The 23,503-nt window shown below is 42.0% G+C and overlaps 1 protein-coding gene and 1 long non-coding RNA gene across 4 annotated transcripts in view; one reads left to right on the forward strand and one right to left on the reverse strand.

Annotated features, from left to right (window-relative positions):
• Nucleotides 1–8,960, reverse strand: part of TMEM38B (transmembrane protein 38B) — a 50,835-nt gene extending 41,875 nt beyond the window's left edge. For all 3 annotated transcript variants that reach the window (XM_018923317.3, XM_018923318.3, XM_050986819.1), the window contains exons 1-4: nt 8,751–8,960; nt 4,211–4,367; nt 1,498–1,682; nt 615–702 (exon numbers count right to left, since the gene is read on the reverse strand). In XM_018923317.3, coding sequence (XP_018778862.1) covers nt 615–702; nt 1,498–1,682; nt 4,211–4,367; nt 8,751–8,856 — 536 coding nt within the window. In that variant the 5' untranslated portion in view covers nt 8,857–8,960. The remainder of the gene's footprint in view (nt 1–614; nt 703–1,497; nt 1,683–4,210; nt 4,368–8,750) is intronic.
• Nucleotides 8,961–14,902: 5,942 nt separating this feature from the next.
• Nucleotides 14,903–20,318, forward strand: LOC127061090 (uncharacterized). Its single transcript, XR_007780543.1, has 2 exons — nt 14,903–15,051; nt 16,153–20,318. It is a non-coding gene; the product is annotated as an uncharacterized LOC127061090 (long non-coding RNA).
• Nucleotides 20,319–23,503: the final 3,185 nt, after the last annotated feature.

Consider the following 23,503-nt stretch of genomic DNA (forward strand, 5'->3'; position numbering starts at 1 on the left):
CCTGTTTCAATTCTCATTTTACAGAGAAAACCAGGAGGCATGTAATATTCCTCATTCTTTGCTTCTGCAAGAGAAGTAACTTTTCCCATCTTGCAGGTCATTTCTGCTATACTGAATAACCAATTTGTACCTTCTCAAATAATTGATGTCTTTGGAGGAAAATAGCACTGGCAGCAAAAGTAAGAGTGACACTGTTCAAAGGAAGCCATCTTAGTGATGCTCAGAACATACATCAAAATTCCCTTGTGTATTTCTAGTACCACTGTGCTTTCATTTTGGACAGAAGACCATGTCCCTGTAAGACAAACTGAGCCAATACTGATTTCTAGCAACTCCCCTCCAGGTCCTTACTACTTTCTGACAAGTTTTTTTGACTTCTCTTCCCATTTGCAGCTCTTGGGCTGTGAGCACAAAATGATTAAAACATCTTCTAAAAGTCCCAAAGTTCATTGTCCCATCTTTCAAAGGACACACACCAAAACAGAGTACAAATATGTCCTAATGGTTTGTTGGTTTTTGGGTTTTTTTGGGCTTCAACCACTGAAAGTAAGCATCTACACAAGGAACCAGCAAAACAACAGCTAACTTGTTGCAGTTTAAAAAAAACAACTTACTAGGACATCTGCAGGAGCTCATTGGTTTCAGGTTTCCACACTCCTCTCACCAGCTGCTCAAAGTTGGAAATTAAGCCACCACCAGCACCTGAAATTGCAGAAATTTATAGCAAGTTTCCACTGACTGCTACCATTAACATGCCATTGCTCCCAGAAAAACTCATGACACCAGGTGCTAAATGTGGCACCAAAGCCCAGACTTAAAAAGACTTAATCCAGCCTCTGACACAAACAAGACTCAAACAACAGCCACAGGACCTCAGAGGCTGAGACACTCAGCAACAGGCTTAGGTCTGCCTGTAAGTGACAGCATCTGAACTAATGCAATCATCACATTCACACGTGTTGCTTTCCACAGCAGCACAGAACCAAGCAGAAACAGGAGCTGCACAGCTACTTTCTGAAGTGACCCTGGTGTGACTGCAAAGATAGCTGTCAGGAAGGAGGCTTCCAGAATTCTAAATGGCAGGCAAGTGACAAGGGTTATCCCCATGTTTAAAACCAAGTAATGGTTACAACCTAAAGACTTAAAATACCTAGTTCTCCAGCCTCATGCAAGGACTCAGCTCCGAGGCAATAACGCTGTTGGAAAGTTCAGCAACAGCTACACAGAAGATTAACTTCTTTATTGCCATCAACTACCCATCTTGCAAGCTCTCCTAAGACCTTCTGAAGGGAACTCCCCTCCAAGTCCTTCAATGTCACCCTTAATGCAGGCAGAAAATCTGCAGCACAGGCTTCTTCCTTCAGGGGACATCAGACTGCATCAGGACTACCATACCCAGCACAGCAAGGATGGTGCTACAGTTCTGCTGAGGGGCTAGATATTTAAACACCACCCCAAAAACCCCAAACCCTCAGAACAAGATGCTGTGCATGTTACCTCTGGCCCAGCCCACAGCCACCATGATAAGACAGGCATCTTTGTAGACAACGTCTGCATGAGCAATGCCATCTGTGATCTTCCAAGTCCTTGTCACTTCTTTCATTCCTGCCACCAGAAGACGAAGAGGCAGAAAGGAAAAGCAGCGGCAGAATATGTCCTCTGGGCAGTAAAACACTAGATACCTGAAAATCAACAGAAAGAAAACATTAGCCAGAATTTTGCTAAGGAATTATCTTTTCATAATCTCTAAAGATAATTTTGGAATATGACTAGCAATGCTTAATATACTACTGACAACTCAAAGTCTCGTGGTACACATCTCGGAACAAATTTGGAAAGCTTCTGAGCATGCCTGAGTTCTTGCACCAAAACCAAACATTACTGCCTCACTGTCACAGAGAAGAATCTGCTGAAGTCCATGTGAAACAGCTGTACATTTTTCCAATTGTTCTACACCTTAAAAATCACATTTTTATAATTCAAGTCATTAAAGTGGTATCTGAGTGACTTTGTGTGGTTTGAGTTTATCTTGTGAGTTATTTTTTGTTTAGTTCTGTGTAGGGGGTTGTTTTGTTTTGGTTTTATGTTTGGGATTATTTTTTTTTAATAGGACTACAACAGGGTGGTAAATTAAATGCTGACTCTCTGCTTCCAGACTGTAGGTACCTGGAATTATATAACTTCAGCAAGAATGCCTCCACTAGTTAATGTACTACATGAAATGCATGGCTATTTTTAAACACATTAACATATTAGTACTCACCAATTCTAGCTTTTCCAGCTTGTCAATTACAAGCACATTTTTATTCAAAGCATTGAAAGAACGCTACACAAAATATCTTTGATCAACTTGCTTTTAAAACCAAGTAAAAATGGCTAACATTTAAATCCTAAGTGACAGTAAATTTTAAAATATTAGATTAGGTAGTGTTTTATATGTCTTCAATAATAAATAAAATTCAGTTCAGTTACTGAGATATTCACAAAAACTCAAACAAGACTAAGTAGCTTGCTTAAGTTATCTTAAGTAGATTATTTCAGCACCGGAGTAAGAGTAATAATTGCGTAAGAGCAGCGAAAGTGTTTAAAAAGAAGGATAAATCTTGTTTTCTTAAAAAAAAAAAAAAAAAAAGACACTGCCTCTTGCTTTAAGGTTTTTGATCCCAATCCTGCCTACCAAGACTTTCTGAGGCCCTTCCCTTTATCTCTTATTGCAAAGTCAGATGCCCTGTATGCAACCAGGCTTCAGCTGATATGAAGCCAAAGACTTAGAGAGAGGATGTATTTTACAGGCTACTGCAAAAAGCCATTTAAGCCACCTACTCCCCAGACAGCTCACACCAGAATTAATTTAGATCTGCAGAATGTGGGTTTAGGACCCTGAAGTACTGGTGACAAGACTGAGGCTGGCCCTGAAGGCCCACCACGGCATTCCTGCCTGTAATCTCTGCTAACAGTAGATGCCGCTGTCCTACAGACTATTCAGGAGCATTCCTCAAGCCCGGCACAACTCCACTCACTTTCCAGCCCCAAGTGTGGCTTGAGGAATTCCATTTTGCACGATCTGGGACCAGGAATTAAGGTCACTACCCTCAGGAAGAGGGGACTTAGTAAAGCTGGAAGCTTAAAAGGTTTTGTAATGTTCACAGCTCCTAACTAAAACCTCCTTTAATTTGGGCACAGCAAATCATATTTGACCACGGTGAGTTAAACAGAAATCCTGCTCTCTTCAAGCATACTCCTAGTTCAAGTCACTTGAAACTAGCAATCAGTCTGCCCACATCAGACTAACACAACAACAGGCAGCTTCTGTTAATAACTTACTATTAATACATGTTGTTAATTTCACCAAATTAAATATGTCATCTTCTACTGCAACACAAAGACCATAAAACTAATACATATACCCAGACAGATAGAAACACTTGCTTTCATTTTCATGAATTTGCAATTGTAAAACTTATGGGGCATGTGAAACTAAAAAATTTTAAGCAGGCCAGACTATCCAAATATAGTGACTGAAGTTTCTAAACTCAAAACCCCACTGCTGCTCATAATTTCTGTTAAGTTTGAAGTTTTCTTCAAAGATCACTTTCTGGAGCAAATGAACTCCAGTGGAAGACCACATTCATATGAAAATAACTCCAGAATATTTTTTTTTTACTGAAAAGCAGGCCAAAATGCCTAATACTTGATTCAATCATACAATTCAGCTAGCTACTGTCTCCCACCACAACATCTACCCATCTGGGACGGAATGAAATACAGAAAAAAAAAGTGTCTTGTAGTAGGAACTGGAGGAAAGATGCGTCTTGGAACCTCAGTTACGGGAAAAGCCAAAATTTTTACACCAGCCGGGCTTTGGTCTTCAAGATCTACTTTTTAAAAACCTGACTCCATTTATGACATACCTATATTCAGTAAATCAGCAACGAAATAACTTTATTAAAAAGTAATGTTTGCAGCTCTTTGACCAGGAATATTAAATAAACCTAAGGCAAGTCTAATCTAGCAACAGAGCACTTGGTTACACAACAGGCTGTAAGAGTTGCTCTCTGTTCCCAGACAACAGGATCATAGAGAATGATCCGGGATGAAGAGACAGCATCCAAATCCACAACACTTTTACCTTGATGGTACAGTATCAGTGTACAATATACAGCGTCCTTAGAGCCAATATCACTCATCTTACCCAACTGTGGCTGCTTACCAGACTGAGGATGCCAGTAGAATATTTATGGTCTTTGCCAGAAATGCTACTGGAGGTTCACCAAGCATCAAGGAAGACAAAACAGAACCCCCAAAGCAATAAAGCATTGCACTAAACCAGCAGGCCAAGGGACTTCGGACCGACACTTCCACAACTCCTGGGGGGGAAAAAAAACCAAACCATATAACATTCTGCATAAACAGAAATGAAAACTGGAGAATAACATCAGGTTTTAAAGGTCAGTATTTTTCAATTTAGTTCCTTCAGGTAATGAAAAATCCTCCAGCGATCAGCAGGCTCTCACAGGTAAATTTTCCAGAAATACAAACCTCAGGGTATGGTGACTTTAACTTAAGCTCCTAAACAGAAGTGAAAGGCTGACACAAAGTGTTCTCTGAATATCTTTTGTGCATTAGCTTGTTATATCTAGGTACCAAGAAGAAAAAGCTTCCAGAGCATAGCAGTGAGGTCTTGCTGCTAACAGCCTGACACAGGGACACACCTGCTTTCAAATTTGTATTAAAAACCCCTAAGTGGCTAATCTAAACAGGACTGCTGACATTTGGAAGGTTATTCTAGGAATTCCATTTCTGATTTTGAGTGTTCCAAGAATTCAAGACAACTGTTTTCTCTTCTTTTCTGGTAATATCCTGCTGTGATTGCCGGCCAAAATGAAAACTGCATCCAAGGTAATTATCAAATCATTTTCACCTGCACTCTTGAAGGCAGAGTGGGGGGAGAAGGTTACCTTGAACTATAATAATAAAGGTAAATTTCCCTTATTATTAAAAGGTTTATAGTTTGGTTTATTTCATCATCTTTAAAATGAACTATCATTTTAAAAAGCAAGTTAACTATGCCAAAAAGAGTACATATTATTAAAAGACTATACTGGAGGTAATGGGAAGTATTCACCATTTTCAGAGGAAAACAATATTTTACCAAAGCTAGAAATATCCTCAAGTAGTTGTTTTGACTATTTCCTTCCACTTTAAGAGTTCAGTGTTGCCAAAGCGTCCCTTTACACTGATTCTGAGCTGTTTGCCTGAACAAGTTTAATTTTCCATAGTCCAAAGGCTGAAGTTCACAAAAGCACTACTGTCTGCCCCAAAATGAAATTTGACATCTGTTCCCAATTCAAAGTAGAAGCTGTGGTTTATCAGGCACTTCTGTGGGAAAACAAGCTCCTACCAAAGATGAGAGACTCAAACATTTAAAAAAGCATACAGCACTTTAAATTCATTCAATCATTAACAAGACTATTCCAGTTTTAGTGCTGGCATAGATATCAAGTACTTCAGCACTATCTAAATGCCCATAAAACAGCCAATTTATAAAAATGAACACTCCTAAGCATTACAAAATACTGGAATACAAAATAACATCTCTTTTATTTTTAACTATTTTGCAATTGATTATTCAAACTGCAGTACCTGGTGCTCCAAGTTAAGACACTTGCAAATTATTAACAGCTCGTGCTTACTACCTTTGGAGTAGTTTTAAAATTAGATCTCTGTTCTCTCTTCAGATCCATTCTCCTGCCTTCCAACAATCACCAGCTTCTCCACACTTCCTCTGCCCCACAACTAGCAGCAAATGGTTTTCAGTTTTGAGGGCACATCCAGATTGCCGTCCACCAGTAGGCCCCACAACAATGCAGGTAAATTAATTCATTTTACAAATAAAAAGTCAAGAAAGTGGAACCTCTATTGCACTTCAAGATGTTTCTGTTGGTCAGCACTAGAAATGGCTCAAATGCCAGTTTTTAACAATTCATACCAGCTTCCTAACAAGGAATATACACAATACAGAAAACGAGGCAAAAAAAGTTTATACTACTTTAAAGATCATCTCAGCATTGCTACTTAAATTATTACTAGGGTGTAGCCTTTCAGAAGACAAATTCAGTTTTAAGTAGGTCACATGTTTTTATACAAAGTGGTCATTTATATTTGTCCTCTGATGCATCCTCTAAAATTAATGAGGCATCACACAACCATGCAATGGTGGATCTGCCAGAAGGCCACCAGCCCTGCAGATGTACATTTCTGAAAGTTAAGGAAAGGTCTCAAAACACAAGGACTAATTTTGAATATGGTTTTAAGAATTGTTCCTGAACAACAGTAACATTAAAAGCAAATAAACAAAACCAAGGGAAAAAAACCTCAAAAAACCCCAAACAAAACAAAAAACCAAAACAAACACACACAAATACACAAACAAACAAACCAACCAAACCTTTACTAACCAACTATTTCTGTCAATATGATTATATCTGTTTTAAACTTCTCTGCACATTCCAAATAGGCAATAATGCATATTACACACACATTAAGTGAGCACACCAGGAGGATTTGTACATATTTTTTCTAGTACCCCATTCTAGCACATAGAATATCATAAGTCAAGATAAAGGTTTTATAGAGTCAGGCTTAACAGAGCAAAACTATGCTGAAGAAATTATTTCTCTTGAAATCACATCAAACACATCATAGAAAAATGTCAAGAACAAATCAAATATGACACATCCTCAACCATCAACACCTTTTGCTGTCCTCCATCCCAAAAAAGAAAATTGCCAGTTCTGCAGTTGGCTGGAGTTACAAGCAAGCAATTCCTAAGACATCATCAAAGCACTAATCTCTAAGAACTCTTCTTTTAAAACATGGAGAAAGCAACAAGCTGGTTGTCACTGCTATAGTTTGCCAGTCACAAGTGAGCAAGAAAGCCTGGCTAGGAGGATTGGAAAAGACCCAGTTAGTGTGCACCCATCCATGATCCAAATGCCCACACTGAATCTGATTTTAAGCAGCGGGGATGGGTTGGTATTTTAATGAGACAGTAATCCGGGATAAAATAAATGTGGCTGTAACTTGACCACATACTTCTTACACCACCAGGCACTCAAGGCTATCCTGTAATTTCTCTGTCAAATATAGCTGCTGTTGTAAGTTTCCAAAAAGAACATAAAGCCTAGACAGCATTAATCAACAATAATATATTCATCCTGAGTATTCATAATAACTGCTATTTCAGTTATGATTTAACACTCAGTTCAAATCACTTGGGAACTGAGAAACAGGCCAGCAGGCAGTCACCTGGATTACAGTTATTAATTCCAACTATTAGAAAATACTCAGGAGTTCTGAACTACCAGCTATTAAGCCAAGAAGAAAAAAAAAAAAATTGGAATATGTATCTGACCAGACTTCTGACAGCAATTTTACTTTCCATAAGTGCTGTCTCACTAAAACTGTGCAAAGAGGCCTCTCATCCTCTTCTTCAGGTGGAAAGAAGAGGATGAGACATTATCATGCAATACTTTTAAACTTTCCTTCTTTCAGAGGAAAGTTTAAAAGTATTGCATGATAATGTCAGAAAGTTCCTTTCTAAATGGAACCAACACATTACACAATGCCACAGCCCAGCACCCGTTAAAAATTTTAGCAGCATTAACAAAGTTTGGTGAAGATACTAGAATGCATAAGCACTTTATAGCAGTCTTCACAGTCTGTTAAGTGCATTTCCTCAGCAGATGGTCAAAATTCACCTTGGAAGACTTAGGAAGGGACCAAAGAACAAGCTCTCACTAAACAAATAGTGCAGAGCCCTAGAAATCTGAGGCAAGCAGCAGCTCCCAAATTTGCACTATAATCCCAAAAGCCAGCTCAGTTTCCCCACACAGTTATCACCTGGGAAGCACAGTTACTGTAAACATGTCTAAACCCACACCACAAGTAGCTTAATTCGAAACACTGAAACAAGGCTACCGTCACATTTGTGACACCCAAAGGAAAAAAAAAAAAAGAAAAAAAAAAGGCTTGGGGTTAACAGACACAGTGTAAATGATTTTCTGGAAGACAGCATGCAGACTGAAGTGCCGTGAGGTTCTCTTATACAAAACCTTGTTAGTGGAAGTGGAAAGCTTTGCTAAATTCACTATACAATCTGCAGGGTACAACGCTGACAAGCCACTGGCACAGGACCTACCCAGGACAGTCCCGAGCTGTTTCCTACAAGACAGAAAGGCCTTAACAAAGCCCTGCCAAACAGGGTGTGTGAAAGATGTAAAGTCTAGTTAATCTCTCCTCTCAGACGCAGCTCTGGGCAGAGAGATACTGGCCTGTCGCACACACATTCTCTGCATAAACCCATAAACCCAACTTCGAGGGGCCTCAGCCCTTTTACTCCAGACTTCAAAACTGAAACAAGCAAACAAACAACTGAATTATAAACTAAAAGCTTTCCAACAAAACTCTTGGCTGATTTCGCCAGCGCCTCTTAAGTTCTGGAAAGCGAGAAAAGCTTGGCTGAGTGTCTTTTGCGGGCAGTGAGACAACACTTATGGACAGACGGGCTAATGCAGGCGGCAGACAATCCCATTTGCACGGCCACGGGGTAACGGGGACGGCGGCTCCCCTCGGGGCCGCATCCTCCCCCTGCCGGGACACACGGCCCGCAGGGCCGGGGGACCACGGGGAACACCGGGATTGCCATGGGGGTGTGGAGTGTCCGCCCCGTCCCGTCTCGCCCCGCTCACCCCGCTGCTCCTTCAGCGCCAGGACGGAGGCGACATAATGCGCCAGGTCGAAGAAAGGGAACATGCGGAGGCGGGAGAAGCTCAGCGGCACCTGCCACAGCTCCATCGCCGGGCACGAAGCTCCCGGAGCGGCTGCTCGGGACGAGAGAGACGGGAGTGCCCTCAGGACGCGGCTTGGCCGCTCGCGGCCGCCGTCAGCGCGGGGCGGGGCGGGCGGGGCGGGGCGGGCACGGCGCCTCACGGGGCCGTCCCTCCCTCAGACCCGCCGCTCCGCTCTCCGAGGTGCCTATCCTGCCTTTTGTCTGCCTTTTTTTGGTCCAAAAGCTGATAGTCCTGTCCCATGCACGGCTTGAGGTCGGTTGTGGCCCCCCTCAGAGCCTCTGATGCGTTTGTGCTGCTTCCCTGCGCCCCTTCTTCTCAGGTCGCTACACTTACCTTGATACATTGTTTTTTCTCTTTTTTTTTTTTTTTTGTTTCCTGCTGAATATTTCTGAAGCTCGTCAAGAGCATTTCCAGCGTATACGGTCGGTTCCACATGTGGGCTTTTGCAGTTTAATGCCGTCTATTCATCAGTTACTGAGGTTATTAATGTATACCAGGTGCTGCCAGAGCTCAGCAGAAACGCTTTAATGCATCTTTACATCCATTTTGACAGTGAGGGCTAACTTTGCCTCCTTAGAGTTCTATATCCAATGTTGCACCAATCCCATAGTATTTTCAGCAAAACCAGTTTGCTCGTGAGCTACCCAAGTGAAACATTTTCGAAGACCTACTAACTCCAATATACGTGACATTTCCTTTTTCTTTGTTCACCAGACTCGGAGGATCTGAAGGAAATTCATGTAATCAGGATGGCTGGGGTTGGAGGGGACCTTAAAGCTCATTCATGGGCAAGGACACCTTCCACAATCCCAGTTTTCTCCAAGCTCCATCCAGCCTGGCCTTGGACTCTTCCAGGAGTGGGGCAGCCACAGCTTCTCTTTTTCAGTCCTTGAAGTACTGTGCCAGGTCTCACCACCCTCACAACGAAGAATTTCTTCCTCATATCTTATCTAGATCTATTCTTTCACTATTAAACCATTCCCCCATCTTTCTGACAGGCTCCCTTCAGTTTACTAGTTTGTGCATTTTTGGCTGGTTTTCCCTACTAAATTTTCCCTGAACTGTTTCTGTCTTTTGCATTCAGCTCCCACATGCTGGTGAAAAGAACTCCTAAAGCCTCCAAGTTTTGCATGCTGTATGGTGAAGTTAAGCAAAGCAGTCAGAAGATGTGCAGCTTTCACAGGTGCTCTTGAACTTGTTCTTTGCCTGCCAATAAGTAATTTCAGGAAATAACTGAAATTGTAGAGTCATTCTGGGGAAAAGGTCTATGCCACTCAACATAGCAAACACTTGAACTTTTCCCAGAATAATTTCAGCTTGTTATGAATAGTGAGCTATTATTTTCATTGATTTGCCATTTATCAGGACCATATTCACAGAATAATTTCCTATTCTCAATGTCTCTCCCTTTCTGTGCATCCAGTAACTCATTTGCTCCCTGAGAATTGACCCATGTGCATGGACCTCATTTCTATTTCTTGGCCATTTCCATCTTCATTTCATCTACTTGAAGAGATCCTAATTTAGTCAAAGTGATCTCTTACCTTGTCATTTACAGATCTAATTCTCATTTCCTGCCATGCAGACTCAGAAACCAGAGTTTGTTTTCTAGAGCAGAATATCAACTTGCCCCGGGTTATAGGTAATGAGACATAAAACATTAGTAAGCTGCATTCTGTAGCAGAAATGAGTTCAGCGTAATTTTGTTTCCTACTGAGCAGGGCCCTCTGTGTCCCTGCAGCTGCAGCCACGGAGCTACTGACAGGATTTAAAACGATGTAGTCTTTTTCACTTCTTGCAGTACTGGTTTATCCCCACCGAGTGGCATCCGTTTCATTGCTAGGCAGGGAAAACTACTCAGGCTGTCTCGTGCGTGATCGTAGAAGGAGGAGGGAAATTAAAATGGCAGTGACCGCAAGGAACCTACAGTGTCGCAAAAAAAGGTCGCAGTTTTGGCCAGCGACATCTGCACTGCAGCCACGTCTGTGCCTGCAACTTGTGTAGGGATACCCAAGTTCTTTAACATGCCAGCAGTGATACCTCTATTGGTGCTATTTTGCAGCAGATCAGCAGTACCTGACTGAATTTTCAAATTTTAGTTAGGTCCTCAAATACATAATGCTGCACTGTCACTACACCTGAAGTGTTGCTCTCCAAGGCAGAGTTGTGCTGGTTTGGGCTGGGGTAAAATTAATTTCCTTCCCCAAGGCTGGTGTGGAGATGTTTTTGTTATTGCTGACTGAACAGAGCCAAGGGCTTTGCTCCTCCTCAGGCTGAGGAGACCCAGCTGGGACAGGTGACCCCAGGGATGTTCCAGACCATGTGAGATCATGTTCAGTGTATAAAGTGGGGGGGAAAGGAAGGGGGGCCATTTAGAGTGATGGCATTTGACCTCCCAAGTCACTGTTCTGTGTGATGGGACCCTGCTCTGCTGAGAATGGCTGAACACCTGCCCAACCATGGGAAGCAGGCAATTAATTCCTGGTTTTGCTCTGCTTGTGTGAGCAGCTTTTGCTTCCCTCATTAAACAGTCATTATCCCAACCTGTGAGCTTTTACCCTTCCAATTCTCTCCCCAGTCCCATTGGTGAGAGAGTGAGAGGGTGGCTGTGTGGGGCTTGGCTGGTGACTGGGGTTAAACAACACAGAGGTAGCTGGTGTGGAGGTGGATCTCATGGCAGTGAGGTGGGAAAGCATGTTAACCACCACAATTTAAACAATGATAAGTTTTGTACCTCCAGCTCCAGCAGGAAATAAGAGCAGCAGTTTCTCTAAGACTGCTGGTGATCAGGGAGAGATTCCTGTGTGTTCAGGGTGACATCTTAGCACAGCAGAGAAGAGAGGAAGCCACCAGAGAGAAATCAGACCACAGAACGCAGTCTGCATAATAAAAGTAGAGTAACAAATAAGAAAACTTAAAATTTTATCAACTTCTAGCTGTTCTGGATATCTCAGCAATAATTTAAAGACAGCAGGGGATAAAACACCTGAAATAAATCTGCTCATCCTTGAGCCAAGTGTACAGATGCTGAGAAAAATGTGTCAGTGTGAGCTGATGGTATTAGTGTGTAAGCTAGGTACACCTGTATCTGTGTTAGTGTGTGTGAGAAACAATTTTTTGTGTTTTCCTGATTTTAACTGGAAGAACAGGTATCCCTTTCTTCATAAATTGGGAGCAGGCTAATAGTGAGAGCTGAACAGCACAGTGTGCATATAAGAATTTTAAAGATGGACTGTTGTGTTGTATAAGTGGAAAGCTCAATGTGAAATCAAAGCACAAGCCTGAACTGACTCTCTTGCCCAAGGAATGTTATCCTGACCTTAAAAAACCCCACTGTAAACACCTGCTGAATAGTTACCCAACTTGCACATTCTCCAGAGTACTTTTCAGTGGGATTATGCTAATTCTTGTGTTTGAAAGGAAAAAAAGGTCTGTGTGCTTAGCATGGAAGTTTAGCTGGTGAAGTTGCTGCCTAATGTGAGATATGTTTATTTAGTGTTTTATTTTGTAATGGTTGTTGAGGTCCTACAGGCAGTGGCCTGGAGTTCAAATAGTGCCTTAGGGGGGAAAAAAGGAGGAGAACTTCTTTAGTGTATTAGTGCCTTAGGGGGGAAAAAAGGAGGAGAACTTCTTTAGTGTATTTCATCAGTATGCCTCAAAACTCTTACTCTTCTTCCCCAATTCAGGAAATTAGGAATTACCTCTTCTTATGAATTATTAGGTTAAGTTTTTTTATCTTCTAAGATCTCTCAAACTCAAGCCTGTGGATCAAAATCAAGTCAGATGAAAATAGTGATCTTTGTCAAATATGGAAATGGCCATTTCCACTGTCTGCTCTCAGCCTACCACATTTGTGATTTCTAGCCATGTGCCACACTGCTGTCTCCTTCTAAACAAATTATTGCTCTGTTCTGCAGTTTTCTGCTTTGTTTCCCTGTTTCTGCCTTGTTTCCCTGTTTTCCAGCAGTTTTTTATCCCCATCAAGCTGCTTACTTTGATCTTCTAGAGCGTTTTCCTGTTTCCTCTCTCACCAGCACCATACATTCATCAACCCTGCATATTTCTTTCAGTGTCACTCCCCACTGCTTGCCTGCTTTTCTTGCTTTCTCCATGGCATCTTCAGCATTTACTCATGGCTTAGTACACCTGTCAGTCTCCTGTCTGTCTCTGAGAATCTGGCTGTTCATTCCACTTTTGTCACCTTTCTTGTGCGTGCCTTCAATCATAACTCATAAACTCAGGCCCCACCTCTACCTTTCTGCACCTCTCAGCTTCATCACTCTGGTTACCCTCCTTCTTTTCCAGTTTTCCTGCAGAAGGTCAGGTCCTGTCTCCTTTCAGATGTTATGAAAAAATATGAGAAAATAAATAATAGGAAGCTCAGACGGCCAAGTTTCTCCTAACTTAACAGTACTCTGGTTTATCTTCCTTGCATGCTGGTTAGTGCTAATCTAAATTGCAAAGTGCAGAAATAATGTTGAGGGGTTTTTTAAACTGAGTAGTGGTGTTGTTTGACTTACATCATCCTCAGATATATCCTCCCTCATGCCAGATTAGATTCTCACAAGTATTTAAGGATCCATTTAAAATTTCTCTTCTCCTGCAGCCTTTGAAGCAGAAGCACTGTGTTCTTTCCTAGGTAAAGCCTAGGACTGTAGCAGCTGTAACCAGTTCTGCTGGCTCTATCCAAGAGGTCACTGGTGTCTACCCTTAGGTCATGGACACACAAGTAGGCAAAAGTGTGTTCTTCAGGCTATGGATGTATGCAAAAAGTGTTTGTATGTCTATTAAAGAAGTACTCCAGTATTTTGTATCTTTATTGCAGTAGTAAACTCAGTCATGACTTCACATAGAGTTTAATTCAGGTTAACAAAAATTAGAATATTGGCTGCTAGGCCTCTTCTTAGTAAATCTTATTCCTTAACAGTATTCTTTCTGAAAGAAGCTGATTTATAGAGTAGACTTTAATTCTTTTTACCTTGTTTATCTCTCTACTGCATCATTAGGTATGTCCCTTGCTGATTATTTAATGGGACTGAGACAAGCTCCAACCCTCTGTTGATCCAACCAAGATTCAAAGGATTCCTTTCCCTGCAGTTGTGACTTTCCCTCAGCAATGTAATGCAGGAGTGCTGTACTGTCACTGTCCTGTAATGTCCCCTGAGTGAGCTTTTGGTGATTGTACTGACTTGTGGTTCAGCTCCAACAAACACTGGGCACCTCCCTGTCCTCTCAGTAGGTACCTGATTCTCAGGACTGGGTGCCCAATGCACTTACTGTGCCTTTCATCACTGCAATGCAATAGTTGTGGCCTTGCTTCCTTCAACTGCTCAGAATTTTATTTTTCTGGAAAAACAACTGTTAATAATAGTCATTGCTAGCTAGTTTCAAGGTTGTAATCAATCACAGCTGGCAATATTCTTCACATATTCTTGTTACATATTAACATCATATGTATATAACTTGATAGTTTCATATAACTTAATAGTTTCAAATGAGGCCAAAGCCCATTGCATTTAACTCCCTGTATATATGTAGCAAAATAAACATCCTTGCTTACTGTAACTCACTATCTCTATTTAAAAAAAGCTAGGAAAAGCAGTGGTTTGGGGCAGGTAATCCCTCAGGTCAGGAGAAAAACAAGGCGACAGAACAAGACCTTCACCTCAAGGTTATGCTGCTAACTGTTTGTCTGCTATGTCAAATCCTTGCCTGGTCTCCCCCAAGAGCTGCTGTAGAAGAGAAGAAAACGATACAGGAAGACCTCAAACAGTACAAATGAGAGGCCTCAAACTGTTGTGGTGTAAAGCTAGGTTCTTCCCCTCAGCTGTGACTACTTCCTCCTTGCCTGTCCCCTGCCCAGTTCCTGATTACTGTGTCAAGATCCACATTTCAGGAAGGGCATCATGAGATTGGCAGAAGTTCAAAAGATGCCCTTCAGGCCTGCGGTCATTGGCCTGTCCAGATGTCATTGTTCCCTGAGATCCTCCCCCTCCCACCTGGTTGGTGGCTCACCTGTCCTCCCCCCCCCCCCCCACCTTCCTGTGAGCTTAAAAGGCGTTGCGGCCATGCGGTCGGGGTCTGTTCGGAGCAGTACTGAGATTCGGAACTGTAATACCTTGGAATAAACTCTGGATTTAACTCTCCGGCAGAACACACTCTCTTCCTCTTCACTATCGCCTGGACTTTTCTACTAGAGGTAAACTGAGTTCTGCTTTGCATGGGCCTATCTCGAGTGCTTAATAGTAACTGCTTGCGAGCCGAAGGTGTCTCTGAGGAGAAATATCCCCAGTAGCCACTTGTAGCTCAAGAGAAAGCATTATCAAACTACTGCTGTGCAGTAAGTCCTGCTGCATTCACTGGTTTTTCTGTGTTACATTTATCAGCAAGACAAAAGCCCAGGTCTTTAAAGTTCATTAGACATCAGTGGATTTTAAGTGTTCCAAGAGCTCCTGGCATCTAGCATTTAGGGACCACAGGATCTGGGATTGCTGATTGTTTCAGATTTAAAATTGTTTTTTAATCAGATCTGTTTATGTGAAATAGCTGATAAAAATAAAGTTTGGTTTGGATCACATCTGATAAGCTTCCCTGCCTCCCAGGGAAAAGACAGAAAAGCAAGGCACATTTCCATGCATACAGTAAATGTAGATGCTTCCATCAATATCTGACAATTTCAAAATCTCTTTATACTTGAATTTAACCTAGTAATCTTACATTTCTGATGCCTTTTTTCTGCTCCTTTGCTGAGTTTCTCCATTCACAGTGTAATTTTGTAATTTTGTTGTACGTAATGGACCACACATTCAGCAAATGAGATCTCAAATAAAGAAGAGCAGTGCTGGCAAGATATTGCATGTTTTCTACCCTATCAGGTAAACTTCATGTACTACCCTAATGCAAATGAAACTGAACCCAAGACTGGACCTGAGATGACATCTTCAGGATAGTCATTTTTCCTCCTCCATTTGCTTTTATAAAATGGTGTCTAGAGGTGTTCTACTTAGAGCTTCAGAACTGAACAGATAGTCTGTTCTGCATGAGAAAGGGGAGCTGTCCTATTTAAGGCAGAGTGCACAGCAACTGTCTTCCTTCTCTCTCCCATTTTCCCTTGCAATAGCAAAGGATCTGTGGAGATACTTGAATGGGCATAGGCCTGGGCAAACAACTCTAGGTGACATGGCTTGAGCAGGAAGCTAGATCAGATGATCTCAGGAATTGCCTGCCAATGCAAACAGTTTTGGGATTGCTTTAACCTTGAAAATGTTTTTTTCCATACCCTTTATATTTTTTTTCTCAGGGTTGTTTCCTGACCAATTCCTGCTGCAACAAAGACGATGTAAAACCAAGCTGGGACTCCATCAGCTCCTGAAGAGGGACAAGTCCAAGCTGAGAGTTGTGAGCTTGTGTCTGCAAAGTCACTGTCCATTATTCAATACATTTCAAGTGCATCATCAGTCTAACTGGACAGATGAGGTTGTGTGTGCTCAGAAGCTGTCTAGTGCCATAGCTACCACCTGACAAACCATTTGTGGACCATACTTCAACTACTAGATACTGGGAAGGATTAGTTAAGGAGGGAAAAAAAAAAAAAAAAAGAGCAACATTCAACAGGAAACAGACTTCTCATTGTGCCCCTTCATTGTATATTCTCCGTGTTCCCTTTTTTGCTCAGAGATGCAGGCCAGTTTGGGACACTCTAAATTGTCAAGAGCAGCAAGGGGTTACCCAGAGTGTGCTTTGTTTGGCAACACAGACAGCTTTTTTTGTTAACTGACTTGAACTCATTGTCTCTGCCCCCCCCTCCCAAACCTCTCTCCTGCCCTCACCACCCTTATCCCCAGCCCAGCTCACCCTCCACAGATCCCCTTACTTTGGGTTCATGAAGTACAAATTAGCATAATCAGATTATCTGCATGGGGTTGTTCAGCATGGAGCTGAAAAGGAAGAAAAGAAAAAGTGGCTCACAAAGAGAAGCCCTGAGGAGGGCAGAGCGGGTGGCATTGCTGTTGTGCTGTGGTGCTGAAAACTTGCACCTGCGTAGCAAGCAGATCCTCTTCTCATTAAGGACTCTTAGATGGTATTAAAGCATAGGAATTAATTGGGGGGAGGGTAAGAACACTGAAAGGATGACGAGGGAGAGGGAGAGGAGAGGAGAGAGGAGAGGAGAGGAGAGGTTGATTTAACTGTCTAGACTGAGAATGTATTCTTTGCTGACAGAGAAAAACAGTTTGATTTCTATTCATCATAGAGAAGAGATCATCTTGATAATCTGGCCTATCAATATAAGACTTTTAGAGTTTCTGCAGGAAACTGATAAAGGTGGAAGAAAAAAAAAGCCAACTCTGTAGGGGCAGGGTATGTGACTGTAGAGGGTTTTACTGGACATATTCTGTGGTGGACTTGCCTTACTAAGAGTAGTAAACAATCTGCTTGATTGCCTTAGTGCCTGCCCTGATTCTCTTTCTGCCCATGATAGGAGATGAATGCCCCCAGAGGACTCAAGACTCAAATCCGTAGCCACAGCTTTGCAAAGCAGCTGGGGGCTCTATATTCTGGTGTATTCAGGAACTTGAGACTGAATGACTTGAAGGTGCCTGTTTTTAAAAATATATTGAGGCTGCTTCTATGCTACAAGCTCTTCCAGCTGAATTGTCTAACCAGTCAACCTCATCTTTCTGATGTACCTTAAAAGCATTCATGGACAGAGATTACAAGAAAAACACCCCAAAAAGCAGTCACGGCAACCCTAAAATGTTTCAACTTGAGCCCTTGAGATCAAGAGTCTTACTGACAGCCTCAGCCCTAGAGTTTTTCCTTACTTCAGAGAGACAGGATAAAAAGAAACATAAATGTCAGGGTAAGTCAAGCTTTGAGGCAGTATTTATGACAAACTCCTGCCTAACTTGAACCTCCAGTTTTCAAGAAGGCTGTCTTGGGTTTGATTTATCTTAACAGCACCACACAGAGAGCTGCTGGAAATATTTAACTGATGAAGTTGTGATAAATAGCAGAGAAACTTTTTTTACTATTATTTTAGCAATATTTTCACTTATTTGAATTTAAAAATTCTTCTTTAGCAACTTATAGCTGTACTGTCAAGGGACATAGAAAACATGTTTGATAACTAGAAACACGTAGTCAGTGTATGTCTGTTTTGGTTCAGGAACAAAACAGACATACACTGTACTGTATATTAGGGAAATATTTGAGATTAATAGAAGCCACTACTTCAGAATTACCAAATTACTGGCAGTTTGCATTACTTGTTAGATGTAAGAGAAAGAAGGTGATGTTACTCTGTTTTCTGCAGCTGACATATACAGGATTCTCTGTCCATGTCAGAGACAGAAGTCTATGTCCCTACAACAACTGTAGTGTCCATCCAGTTTATGTCAGGCACTGGCAATCTGTCTTGTTTTCACCTACACTGTAGTCTGAAAGGAGAATTATTTTGATTAAAAAGGCAAAATTTGTGCAGTTTTGTTTGCATGTCACCTTAAGTGAACTCAAATTGATTTCAAGTAGATTATAAAGGTAACATAGATCAGTAGATAACAGACAGAAAGATATGAAGACAGACATGTCTGGTTTGTGTTTTCTGTATCTGCTCAGCTATTCTATTCAAAATTGACAGGTAAACTTACGGTGCTGAAGTTACCTGCCATGACTTTCTTCTAAACCTGAGAGCTGGGGAGCACCTGTTTGCATCCCACATGTCTATGCAGAAATGTGGCCTTTGAGATTGGGCTGTCCTGTGCCAAGCACAGTGGCTGGGCATGTTCACCAGACAGCAGCTGGCTGCTCTTCTGTGCCTGGAAATTTGGGGAAAATGTTTGCAGCATAGCTCAGGAGGAAGAGCCAGAGCAGGCAGCTCCCTTCAGTGTTGAGTTATTTCAGTTCCCTTTCAAGTGGTGGGAGTATTTCCCACCCAAGCAGGCTGCACCAGCACTAAGTGCTCTTGGCAAGTCCAATCTGCCAAGCTCACTCTCTCTGTAGGAAGCTCTCAACTGGCAGCTGGCTTTTTGCCATTCAGTCCCACAGAGAGCCCTGCAAAGCCTCTCAGCAGGACCTGATTCTTCCTTCTGAAATGTCTTTTAACCTACGGGCAGTAAAATATTTCAGGTCACGGTCAGCTGGTCAGAGATCCTGTGGTTAACTAGGTCTGGTAGCCTCCACTCAAAATGCTTTTAGGCATTGTAGTTTCCTCTTGAGAGTTCAGGTCTTTCCAGTAAGTGTAAAGCTTTTTAAAGCTGGAATTTAGTGCTGTCAAGTCTTGAGCTGAGGGAATCCATAGGTTACGTTCTGGTTGGTTGCAAATCAATGTATCAGAGCATGGCAGTCCTGCTGTGATCTGAAGGCAGAGTTAATATTGTCTGCTCTTGGCCTTTCTCAGCTCCAGGGTTGAGCACTGCTGTCTGCCAGGGTTTGCCAAATACAGTCACCAAGACAAAATCAATGCTAATCAATGTCTACAGACAGGATTTGAAGCAGAACACCTCCCTGGAGACTTGCTGTCTGCAGGCTGTCATCCTTTAGCTTTTCATTAAGGTTTTAGGCTACCTAGGAGTCTGTCTTTCAAGGTGTAGAGCAGGGAATTGCAGAGAAAGTGAGGGACCTTCCCTAGATCTAAGGTACTGTGTTCACAGCCATCTGCAGAAAGGTGTGTGCATGGAAAACCTCTGCTGCCCCGTGCTTGTGAGTACCTCTCTGCATTGCTAGCCAATATAAAAGTTAGAGACTTCATCTGAATCCCAGTGCAGTCCATACTGAGATCCACAGGAGTCTCTGAGATCCACTTCTTCCTGCCCTTCATCCTGAACCTCTTCTGTGCTGTTCTGTGACATGGACACTCACCAGGACACATGCACGCAAGAAAGGCTGGCTGCTCTTGGCCTCTCTTTCTGGTTCTCAGTTCTGAGGAGTCTCTTCTCCAAAAGAAGTTTATCACTTCAAGGGTCCTCTCTTTTGCTCTGCTGGGTTTGCAATCCCAGGCAGTGAAACAAACTGTAGAGGGATGGGGTATGCATTTGTGTGCACATATGGAAAGGGAGTGGAGTGAGAATGCATTGGGATGAGGCTCTGTTCCTTACAGAGAAGAATTGGACCAACTCAGTGTGCAAAGAAAATGCTGCCCTGTCACCGACATGTTTTATGAAAAATCCTTTCCTTAGGATTTTTCCCCTCCTGAGAAACTGAGAGGCCTCAGGAACAAACTATAAACAATTCTTATCTGCTGCTGTGGAATGCAACAGGGGGAATCTGTGATTGGCCTCGTCAGGCTGTTTTCAATTAAGAGCCAATCACAGATCACCTGTCCGGCTGGTCTCGGTCTGAGGGAAGACTTTGTTATTTCATTCCTTTTCTATTCTTAGCTTAGCCTTCTAGTGAAATCCTTTCCTCTATTCTTTTAGTATAGTTTTAATATAATATCTATCATATAATAATAAATCAAGCCTTCTGATACATGGAGTCAACTTTCTCGTCTCTTCCCTCATCCTGTGACCCATGTGGAAAATACCACACTGCCCATGGCTTTCAGAGAGAACAAAAGTGAATAAATTCAACCAGATACAGGTATTGACTGGGCACAGGGCAATCTCTCTACCTTCTGTAACCCAAATGCTTTTTTGAGCTGCTTCTTCCACCCACCTTCTCCCCTCTGATTCTCTCAGCACCTGCTGTATTAAAAATACAATTACACCCTTGAAAAGTGGTGGATTAGGCCTTTGTCACTGTGTCAATGACCTTTAGATTTGAGACTGTCTCCCAAGTGACCCCTTCCCCACAGGTCAGTAGTTAAGTCATCCATTCTCTCCACCTCCTTTCATCACCCCACCTTCAAAGAACAAAAGTCAAATCTGCCTTGCTCACACTACTTTAGCCATGCTCACTGCATATCATTCCCTAGCAGCAAAGAAATTTGTGGGAACTGGTTAAATACTGGAAGATAAGTTCCTAAATTGTTCATGAATCATATGCTTGTGAAACACATTGGTGCTGCACCTTTACTTTTTGTTTAGAACCAGGTGCTAGGATGGATCTTAGTGTCCTGAAACAACTCCGCTTTGCCATTTAATGTAGCTGTCCCAGGAATCCTGTGAGTCCCCCTCTGTGATGCTCATTGTACCTTCATTCCCCCTGATTCAGACAAAGTACAGCAAATAAGGCTGCTGAGTACAAGCCTCACCACAGTGTCTTCCTCAGCGTGGGCAATACTCCAGAAACACATGTGGGATCTCGCTGTGCACTGTCTAGTGCCAGGCACAGACTGTTCACATCGACCAGGGTTTGAATCCACAGAATCTCAAGCCAAAACCCAGATTACAGACCTGGCCTTCCTCTAACCACATGCTGGCCTTCACTGGGATTTGTGCACAAGACTACAGCATCCTTTCAAGATACATTTGCAACTCATGCCTTTCCTTACCCATCCCAAACATCCAATTTCAATTACATTCCACAGCCAGAACAGGGATGTTGAGAAAGTGGACGTGATGGACGTTAGCTCCCTTAGGCTCTGTGACAGGTGAACAGTGGCAAAACTTGTTTCCTGCCTCTGGAGAAAGTAATCCTCATTTGAGCTGAAATGTGGAGCTGTATTGTTCCACTGACCCTGTTAGAAGTTCCAAGTGAAGGAGTGTCTCACTAAGGTTTCTGCATCATAAAGTCACAGGAGCACATTTCACACCCTCTGAGCAGGTTTGGAGTACCATGGGTTGGAGCAGACCATGATCCTTTTAACTTTCCAGCACTCCTTTTCGTACCTGGAGATAACCGAGGATGCTTCTAGAAAATACCCCCTTAGCTGGTCTTCCTTGCAGTATTGACAGCTGTAGCTTCACAGAAAGAAAAATTTAGAAGTAAAAAAAATGCTGTTCATACAACTCTATTCAGCACTGCTAGTGACAGCTGGGGACAGTATGGTCCTTAGGACTAGGGATATTTTTGTCATTTGTAAAGGTTTTGCCACTGCAACAACATGTCTGAGACATTTTCAGCCAACTCCAAATAACTTGGTACATCTCCATGGCACAGGTCCTGTTAGCTCCCAGCACTGTGTTGGCATGGCTGTGCCATGCCCACTTCCAGAGGAGGGATTGCCACATGAACCTCAGCATTTCAGCTAATTTGACATCACCTCCTGGAAGCAGAGGACTCTCTGTAAGGTGACATTGCCTTGTTCAGTATAAATACATGCTGGACATAACACATAAATACATTTTGAACCTCACACTTGCTGATTTCATGACTTTTGTATATAATTCCTTGAGACTATGCTTTGCTGACACACATTTTGTGCAGAAATTTCTCTCTTGGTGTTCATAGAACACCCTCGGGGATGTGAGATATCTAATCAAACATGAAACTGAAACTGTCCCTGTGATCCAGTGATTTCCCATCTCTTCCTCACAACTTCTGCATCTGTCACTCTAGTGCTTCTTCTCATTCTCCCAGCCTCAGATTTGGTTGGGGATTGGATTGTTCCCACCAGATGTTAGCCAGAAAGAACAGCTTTACATCCTATGCCCCCCTCAACTTTGAAATAATTGTTTTATCCAAACCTGGACTCCTGTTTGAATCTTTAGGTTGTGCCTCTCTGAACATCTCCAGATAAGAATGGACTCCAGATTAATTTTTTAGAGTGTCATATGCTTTTTAAAATGAAGTTGATTAAAATCTTTTGAATTGTGAATGTTTGGAACAGATAAATAACAACATTGTGCAATTAAATTTTAGTTATTTTTCTTTTTCAAGGGCTAGTCAAAATCTTCTTAGCACATAGATGGAAATACAATATGAACTAAAAGTGTAAGAAAATGTCATAAACAAAGAATTCCTGTTGTTATTCGTCATCTGATAATATTGTTTCTACCACCAAGACTCTTGCATAAGAGACAGCAGAAAAATCCTCTGCTGGAAGGAGGATTTTTTCACATCCTAAGGTTTTTGAGATCCTCTACTGAGTGGTATGCAAATGTAAAATGAAATTTTAAAGAAGTTTAGAGCAACAAAGATTAGTTTCTTAAATACTTTATTTGGAATATATTAAGTGTTAAATAACATCATATAGCACAAAGTGTTATCAGTTGCACTGTATTTGTTCATGATGACACAGATAAGAAATCCCCAAAACACAAAGAAGAAACTTGACCAAAAAAAAGAAATCTTTGGTAGAGAGATCTAGGGAAATACTTGGTGAATGTGACAGTAGGGAGCTCCTAAACTGAAAGGAGATCAAAGAAAATGGTGATATGAACCGAAGCAATAACAAGAAGGGAAGGTTTTTAGCATAGAAAATACAACAAGCATGTTATGTTACAAAATTGCCAGGTTTTCTTTTCCCTTCCCAGTATAACAGCTGCTCACAAGATGTTTTTCCTCTCCTTGGTGATTTGTGTTTCCTAGGATAGCAAGTGACTGATAGACCCAACAGCACTACCACGCCTCAGCAGGAAGTGTGCTCTGATTTACTTGGACTAATTTGTCCTGCTGCAACTCCAGCAAGCCAGCAGAAAGCTGGGAGGAGGATGTGGCTCTTCACCTTTGGGGTGCCATGCAGAAGAGGCTGTGGCTCCATTTAGTCACATTAAGGTGAGCAGAGGTGGGGAGAAACAAACAAAGGACTCTTGGTTCCTTTCCACTTAGCT

Source organism: Serinus canaria, chromosome Z (assembly GCF_022539315.1).
Source record: "Serinus canaria isolate serCan28SL12 chromosome Z, serCan2020, whole genome shotgun sequence".
In the NCBI taxonomy this organism is placed as follows: Eukaryota; Metazoa; Chordata; class Aves; order Passeriformes; family Fringillidae; genus Serinus; species Serinus canaria.